Source organism: Mercenaria mercenaria, chromosome 7 (genome assembly GCF_021730395.1).
Source record: "Mercenaria mercenaria strain notata chromosome 7, MADL_Memer_1, whole genome shotgun sequence".
NCBI classification, from domain to species: domain Eukaryota; kingdom Metazoa; phylum Mollusca; class Bivalvia; order Venerida; family Veneridae; genus Mercenaria; species Mercenaria mercenaria.
The window spans coordinates 37,051,834-37,061,482 of NC_069367.1; the positions used below are offsets into that span (position 1 = coordinate 37,051,834).

Genomic DNA, 9,649 nt, shown 5'->3' on the forward strand with positions numbered 1-9,649 from the left:
TGCAAGTCCATAACTATGTCAAATGGCCATACATTTTACATGTACGTTTTATTTAATCTGTCTATGGCCATACATAGAAAACATATCAAATTCCTCTTTTAATGATTTATTTAAGTTGATATATTTTTGGGGGACAGTATACTTTATTTTATTCACGTATTTCAAGATCTGGAAATCTTGTCTTATGATGTTCAACATCAACGTTTATCAAATGTTTAGCCGGCGAGAGCGTTCTATTTAAACAAAATACTGTCTATTCTGGAATAAACGAAATGCGCATTAAAATATATCATACTTAGATTGCCTTTTCAAATTTATTTGACAACAGTGTTCTTTATACCATTTGATTCTGTATTTCAATCCGACCGCAATGTTAAACACACATCTGAAGTAGGCAAAATGCTGTCCATTAGCAATGTCCTGACCAGTTTCAACCTTAACGATGCCGAGAACTACAAATACATAATACTTATGTATCATAATTATACAGGTATTACAGACGCTAGTCTTTTTTGCCTTTGCCTTACTGACTATACCTAGTTACTATGACTATCTTAAAAGGCCATGCCCCCACGATGCACATCAAAATATCTTTTTTTATACTGATCATAACATCTAAAACATTTCAAATTAATAGTCCGTTTTCTTGTCCTTCGGAATCGTGGATACTTTTTACTGCCGCACTGATAGACTGCTTCTGGGATAATTAATAAAATCTATAAGAAGATCCTTTTGGAAGCATAGAAAGCAACCAAGCAAAGCAATAGCAGACACAGTATGATTGAATATGTTCATCAGAGGTAATGAAATGTAAAACACCACTCTCACACCCTCAAAGTCCTGCTGGCGTGAAATTCTATTACAGTAGAACTCAATGGATTGCACGATCCCAAAGGACCGGACAATATTACAAGACTGAATCCAAGAAGGTATGCCTCATTCAAACATATATTCAATCGGAAAATTGTAATTGCTAATTTGCTATATGTTCCGATCTAATTGGTTCACTAAGTTCTCAATCTAAACCCGATTATTCCATTTTCGTCACCAAGCATATAGTATAATATCGTTGTGCTAACGTCTATAAGTGGCCGCTTAGTTGTACCTATAAAGTTGGATTCCGATGTAAGTTAGAGAACTTATAATAATAAAGGCAATTATCAATTGATAATGCATTATTCGTTTGCGACTTTAGCTTCCTGACTGCTTTGGAAAGTCATATAATATGGACTGCATTAACCGTCAAAGAATATTGAAATATCGTAGGAAAATACCTCTGTGCACGGAATTGCCATTTTACAATATGGGAGTGTCTTAAGTAAATACCGTTTAAATTGTAACTTACCATAAGGAGTACATGTTACATTATCTTGCCATACACCTTGTCCCATACATGCAACAACTGGTGAAGTCGCAGCAAATCCATTATTACAGCTCACATTAACTAATGAAGCAATTGTCTGATTACTGTCTGTGTTCAATATCACTTCGCCATTGGCAATAACTGGTATATTGTTGACATCACACTCTGAAACAAAATGTTCATTTTTTACAAAAATGAAAACTTTTTTCTACTAATTATCAATTTTATAAATTTTAATTTTAAGGTAGTTCTGTACGTTTGATAAACCGGAAGTGATGGCTTAACGACATTTATCCGGATACCGTGGAATAAAGCCTTGACTCGGTATGCGGAAATGAAAATCGTTTTATGAATTAATGGCAAGCCGTGAGAAAATTTATTAAAACGGCAACGTAAAACTCTTTCTAAAGGTAAAATATGATGATAATAAAACATTTGAATTATTCCGAATTATGTCTTACAATAAGTGTCTAATGTGCGGATCTCAAATATTTCAAAAACAAGCGCAGTGATCTATACATTTTATTTCACCATACTATAGACAATATGTTAATTAACGACTGTGAGAAGTTTATTTAAAATCTATATTGTAGATTTTTTTTATTCGTGAAAATGTTCTCAAAATTTAATTTTTCCCATAGACGCCCATTATGAAAACTTGTGTGAGGTTCAAATGTTTCAAATAAGTTTAGGAAAAAATCAAGCTCACGACCCTATCTTTTTTATTTGCTAAATTTTCTAAGTATCGTAATGAAGTTTTGAAAAAATGTGGGTTTAATCATATTCTTCATTGTAGAAAAAAAATTGATTCAAACGTGCAGAACTACCTTAATTCTCTAATTCTAAGGTTTACTGGTAATGATCTTGGGCTAAAGATTATTCTGAAATTGACTTTAATCTTGATAGAATTACTTGCACGAAAGAGCATTACTTTTTTCTATAATTATCGTCTCCAAAATGTACCAAAAGTAACGAGAAAATAATTTATTACCTTGTGTAAAATCAAGAATAACTTTATCTTAGCTATTGTGGTAGACATATGTTGTTGAAAATATGTAAAATGTGATTCGCCTGCTTGGTAAAATAAATGTAAATGTTTTCCAGGACAGCCACATGACTCACAAATAAATTGTAAAGATCTCAACCAATATTTATACAATTATAATGATTTCATTGGGTAATATTTCGTTTTATGTCCAGTCAGCAAAGTGTATGTTATATGGTGACCTTTTAGTGTTTAATGATGGGGACTTCCCAAAGTACCTTTCCGTGTTTTATTTCAGGCACGGGTTGGAACTTTTGTGGACGACTTAGAGGCAAATGATTCGAGGTCAGCGGCTTTATCATTTGGGTACACAATTCTACATAATTTTCCAACTTTTTAGAACGAACACAGTCACACGAAATGAAATTTACCTGCTTTAAACGTTTTCTTGCAACAGCGTTATCCGTTTCAGTAACAGAAAATGTGACAAATATTTAATGTATTACCGTTTATGGTGACATTATCATCCCAGTTTCCCGACGACAGACATTTGATGTAAGATTTATCAGCACTGTATCCAGGATCACAATTCACAATTGCTTGTGCTCTGTATGTTGAATTGTTACTGTCAACAAGAGCTGTATTGCCGTTATCGATATATGGTACCTCTCCACAATCTGAAAAAGAGCCATACAAGTTGATATCCTTCCACGTTAAATTCGTCTGTTTCATAATACGAGCATTAGACTCTCTTCTAGGCTTCTATTACACTGCATCAAAGCATTAACTTATACTTCTGATAACACTGGCTTAACAAATTGACTGTGTTCTATAAGTGGATTTTGTCCTTATTTTCATGATATTGATCAATATCAAAAATAATTATAGAAAAAAATAAAAATAATGAAAATAGTCATATATCAAATAGTCATTTTAAACATATTCATCCCATTCATAACTTCTAACGAAAGTTACCAGATGCATTATTTACTTCACAAAAATTGTATGTTTACAAGTTTACACAAACAAAATACTTGTTTAAACAAACTATTTCGAACGAGTCGCTTTTTATCTATTTTATCAATGTTGATGAAAATAACATTTTCATGTATGTTAAAAATTATTTGTTGTTTAATGACACTCATTAACTATTGAGTTGTTTATCGGTGATACCAACAAGCAGTAGATAATATTGCAAGGTATTCAATCTGTCTACATTTTTGTGTTTGATATCTTAAAAGCCTGTGATACAAAGTAAGGTAATATGATCCCCTTAGGACTACATGTTGCATTTTCCTAGTCTCCAGTTTCTTGACAGAGAAATATTGTTAATATTGCATCAAAGCCCGATTCACACTGAAGCATGGCCTTTGCGCCATAACCTGTATCCGATGTATCCACAAGGGTCACTGTTCCATACTGAATAATTTGTGGGTCTCTACAATTTATAATCTTTATCAAGCCACAAATGCACTGGTGATACGTTGCTGATGCATCTGTCCAGGGTCCACATAACAAATGAGGTGATACCTTCGCTTGAAGTAACTTCATGAAAAACATACAACTGAACACATTTGGTTGTTTTAAACTTTTGGATTACATGTCGAATTTTCCCAATATTCATTGTTGAGACATGTTACCCGGTGCATGGTGCTATCAAAGCGTGAATTACAAGAAATAAACGCCACGGTGCCAATGGATCTGATACCTTCGTTCTCATATATGATACTGTTTGTTATGCTGGGAAAAGCGCCGCAACCTAAACTTTAACAACTGATATTGTGTGAAAAGAATGAAAACGATATAAGCAAGACATACCATGGTCAACTATACATGAGCTTTATTTGCGATTAAAGACAAAACATAAAAAGGCTACATGTATGTGGTTGCAAGGAATAATTAAACAATCACGTTCAGGGGTGGCGTTCAAAAAGTCCAATGAACAGTCCTTCAGTCATAAATTTTCATTTTCATTTACATTTACAAGAGTGAGTGTAGAGCGGTAATTGACGTGTACACTGTAAGAAAATCTAGAAATGTCGGTAACTATAGTAACGATAGCGCCAAGAGCAACGTCGTCAAAAGTATATATCCACTGTACTTATGTGTTCTTAAAGTCTATCTTAATGAAGAGGCACTGGTATCAAATTTTACTTGTAGTATCTTTTATTGCGAAGATGTTTCTGAAGTCGAGCATTTGTGTTCATTAATATAGAAAAACGTTATTTGGTTAAGTAACGTTAAGCAAGTCAAATTGTGCCTGCAGATGTCCATGAATATTGAACGTCTTCGCTACAGTCGAGAATAAGAAACAATAACAATTCATTTTTCTGTATTCAAATGAGGCCGTTGTTTTCTATTTATGCCAATTCAGTTCAGGCATTACTTTAATTGCTTGTGCATATCCTATTTTTGGCTCTGCAAACATGCTGGTTGTTTAGGTACGCATAAACGTTCTTAATCTTACAGGGCACTCTATTTGGACTCATTCAATACAATATCTTGATATGTTTCCTTATTTTATGCGTAAAATTCAGTTAGTTAATCGTAACGCTTGGTTCTTTGCGTGCATTAGAATAGAAAAAAGAAAGTAAAGTCTGATTAGAGTATACATACTTAGGTATATATATATATCCTTAAGAAGCAGAAAGCAAAGGAGTGCAAAATACAGTTATACTTTTACGGTTCAATGTTGTTTTTTTAAACGGATGAAATAGAGACACATTTGAAATTTAAACTACGCTTTTAAAATGATAAATAATTTAATAAAATAAACTAGTAATATGACATTATTCTTAAGCTACATTTAGTTTTTTACTATAATTATGCTTATATATAGTAACATCATGTAGTTTCAAGTTATTCTTAAAGTTATTCTTAATCATTACTTTAAATATGTTTTAACCTCAAAGTACTTCATAATTCAACAAATTCTGGAAAGAAGTAAAATTTTATTTTAAAATGTTGTGCTATGTACACAGTTATCTGACCGTATAAGTAAACAATGGTACTTTCTATAATTGAACTTTAGACATATCCTGTCATTGAATACGAAGCTTAAGCTAGCACTGAGCACTGTCAGTTAAAGCTATATCCCATCATTGTTAAACAGTATTTTAATTTACGAACGTCATTATAGAATATAATTTTCAACTTAAAGAATATTTTGAGTTTACAGCTGACAAACGTATGCCTGTTTTCATAGTAAGAATTAAGGCTGCTACTTTACCAATAGGTTCACAGCTTGCGAACGTTTCCCAATCCTCCCAGTCCCCAGTGTCGAGGCAAGTTAGAACTGTTATGTTTGTTTCAAACCCTCTGTCACATAGCACGTACGCCAGTGCTCCATACAAAGTGTCATACTCGTCCTGAAGCTGCACAACTCCATGAGTGATATTGGGAACGGGCCCGCAATCTAAAAAAGAAGAAAACTTATTTTTTCGGATATTATTGACTAAAGTTTTAAAAATGTCAATACCTCTACCTCTGCCGCCATATAAATGGCATTATCTCGTTTAAAAGTGCAAAACATTTATTGATAACTTTGTTAAGTTTTAGCTCATATCTCAGTTATTACTCATCATAACGAAATGATGCTTCACACACTTTTATACAATGATAGTACCAACTAAACGACACTGGTCACAATTCTTGCTTTAATATTTTAAATTAATGAAATCATGTATATTTTGAACTTAGCCAGATTTTTTTTCTCTTTGTTTTTCAACAATGTTTTCGCGATTGCCGGCGAGTTATTATCTCAGTTACTATAGATCACAAATAAATGAAAGTTCAAACATATCTCAGCCATAATAATATCAAATCATTGACAGCTTCCATAACTCTTGCTTTTTTATGACCCTTTATATACAAATAAGATTTCAAACTACAGTGTCTTTTGACTTTCTTGAATACAAATGGAAGAAGAAATATAGAAATGATATTCATACATTTGTGCATCGATCTGTTTGCTACCATCTCCCACACCCACACACACCCAATCCAACTAAAAGCAAGTATCTTTTTTTCTTGATATTGGTTAAGTATTCCTCCATTTGCACCCCCATATATTACTCATCTCTCCAGCCCACCAACACTCACACTTCCCAAACCACTCACCACTCTTTCACTTTTAATTCCTTGTGTTTCTTGATATTGTGACCTCGTATCACGTCACCTACCCTAACCATATTACCCATCTCTTAATTACACATCTCCATCCCCCCGCCCCCACCCCCCGCCCCACCCCCACTCCTCTCACACACGTTCCTTTTTAAACTTTGATACATTTTTACTTTCACTTTATGCTGCTTCTCAGTATTGTTTCTCAGTAGTGTTTCTTACTTAACCAACCCCATGCCACTAAACATCCCATACTCAAAAGTAACACCCTTCCATCCCACTCCCCCTACTTTCGAAATGTACACTTGTTCAACTTTTCATCTTTTGCGACACGCATCGTTGTCTGCTGACAATACTTACAAAATGGATCATTTCCGTCAATTTCTTAATACTATTCTATTTCGAAATGTAATTACATATAAATTGTTTAAAAGAATATGACAAATCAGAACATTAGATATTTATCGATGATCAAGATATACTCCCGCTTTCATAGCCTTGGGTATTGTATAATCACCCCTTGGATATGTTGCCTGCTTTTTAATTTTGTCTTTTGACAGTTCCTGTGATACACAGGCTCCATAACCTCAGATCCCCTTCCTAAATTCCAGTTTGTTTAGTTCTGCCCATTGTTTTCTCGTTTGGGGCAAACCCATTATTTTATCTGGGGACCAAACGCCGCTCTTCATGGAATTACACGCCTCAACACGTGTATCATTGAAGGTTCCATGTTCACCGCCGTTTGAATACATCTGCGGATGTCTCTAAATTGCTTTTTGTACTTTTAGCATGTGTAAATGTTGAGTTCTGCTCAGTCCGGGGCTAGAGGACGTGGACGGTAGCATGCATCTCCACTACCGTCCATGAACAGGCTCAATCAAACCGAGCCTGCAACATTTTCGTTTTTGTCGTGTTGAGCGATCTGTGAAGTTTCCACTTTTTTTTCTATTTTATTATCACAGCAGCGTTGTTTGTGCCGTGTGGCGGCCGTAAAATGTCTCCCCGTACATTCAATCAGGGCTGTTATATTTCGATCTTCTCAGATCGTTCAGCACGACTTTTATGTCGTGTTATTGGTACTGTTTAGTTTCTCAACATGACCATTTCGGCCTGGGTGGTTCCAATACTCCCGCTTTCATAGTCTTGGGTATTGTATAATCACCCCTTGGATATGGTGCCTGCTTTTAATTTTGTCTTTTGACAGTTCCTGTGATACGCAGGCTCCATAACCTCAGATCCCCTTCCTAAATTCCAGTTTGTTTAGTTCTGCCCATTGTTTTCTCGTTTGGGGCAAACCCATTACTTTATCTGGGGACCAAACGCCGCTCTTCATGGAATTACACGCCTCAACACGTGTATCATTGAAGGTTCCATGTTTACCGCCGTTTGAATACATCTGCGGATGTCTCTAAATTGCTTTTTGTACTTTAAGCATGTGTAAATGTTGAGTTCTGCTCAGTCCGGGGCTAGAGGGCGTGGACGGTAGCATGCATTTCCGCTACCGTCGATGAACAGGCTCAATCAAACCGAGCCTGCAACATTTTCGTTTTTGTCGTGTTGAGCGACCTGTGAAGTTTCCACTTTTTTCTATTATATACATAAGAAAATTGGTCGAGTGTACATGAAAAGTAGTGACGACAAAATGTATTGTATAAACAAGCTAACCAGTCAGTTATTTTCGACGGAATTTTGGTTCTTGTTAGGTCTTATAAACAACACAAATATTAATTGTTATATTTTGGGAAGATTTCATAGCTAAAAAGGGATTTTTAAATGAATAATACATAATCTGAATAACTTTGAATATTTTTTAAAATAATATACATTCAAACGTTAGTAAAATCAGAGATAAATTGTTTTACAATACTCATCAGTCTTAACAATTTACCAGTTATGTTGGTGGAGTCATCATATGTTGTGGAATCATTATAAGAAGCCCTTGTCACTGAAAATAGAGCAAGTATTTTTTTATTATTCCCTGACACAATCATTTTTGGCCAGCATGATCAAACGGGCACTCGACTTGGAAACCGAGGGTTCGAACCTCTTTATGACCATATTCGCACCACTACGGGCTCTCCAGGAAATTGACTCGGAAAGTATTTGAAATAAGCATAAGCGAGCAAACTTAAATTCAATACGCTATAAATTTTATATATGTAACACAAGACAAAATATCTTTTTAAGAATCTACAATGGTGTGATTTTAAATACAATGTAATATTTCACATTTTGTTGCATGAAAGTCACCCATGTTTTCAGTTAAAAATTTCAATCTAAACTGAAATTGCACAGTGCAATTAGATATCGCAACATGCATGCACAACCCATTTAAATAGATGTTTGACACGAGAACCGGAATCTGCTATAAACAAAACATTGCCTAAAATATGGAATCACACCGTATAATTTTATAAGAAATGTTTTATTTCATACTCTTTAGAAATGCGATTGCATATTGATTGATTTGAGATGAACACCTATGAAATAATAAAATTATCATAACAAATACTGGTATGCAATATCTTCTACAATTGTGGTTTCTGTTTAAAAGATGTGTTCAATGAAAATGGGTCAAAAAATGAGATTAGGTTTAAAGTAACTAGTATTTTCTAAAATACTGGAAACAAATACATTTCAGTAGCAATATCAATATATACAGTTTTGCGTAGAAACTTTATATTCACTACAGACGATTTGGATCAAATATCAAAAATGTACTGGAGTTATATGGGAAGGACAATATAATAAGGATATTTAAATATTACCTGTAACAAAACATGCATAAATCAGAACTATTCCTTTTAGAACTTTTGCTGCTTTTATATATTCCATCGTGCTACATTTCTAAATCGGATCAGTAAAATATTTAAGACAAAATGGTCTTTTTTTAATTATTTTTAATAGTTTTAATACACCGTATCTCTATCTGTCTGAACATCAGTTATGATACAAATGCTTTATTATCTTATTTTAAGTATATGAATGACTTTAATAGTAAAGCTTTAGATAAACAAGGTTTTAACCAAAATGCATTGAATTTCTATCATTATTAACAAAATAAAGCATTTATCAAAGTTTTATTGTGTAACTAAATATGTATAGATACAATTGTGTTTTTAGACTATATGTAATTAGGTTTTTTAAATACTTTTAATGAATGGCTCATGGCTTTTTGT

At 33.8% G+C, this 9,649-nt stretch overlaps 1 protein-coding gene across 1 annotated transcript; it reads right to left on the reverse strand.

The window, feature by feature from the left end:
- Positions 1–9: 9 nt before the first annotated feature.
- On the reverse strand, positions 10–9,374 carry LOC128558531 (membrane cofactor protein-like). Its single transcript, XM_053548124.1, has 6 exons — positions 9,239–9,374; positions 8,359–8,415; positions 5,578–5,763; positions 2,855–3,025; positions 1,346–1,528; positions 10–452 (listed from the first exon to the last, which is right to left on the reverse strand). The coding sequence occupies exons 1-6, from the start codon at positions 9,303–9,305 to the stop codon at positions 280–282; spliced, it is 837 nt and encodes a 278-aa protein (XP_053404099.1). The 5' UTR covers positions 9,306–9,374; the 3' UTR covers positions 10–279.
- Positions 9,375–9,649: the final 275 nt, after the last annotated feature.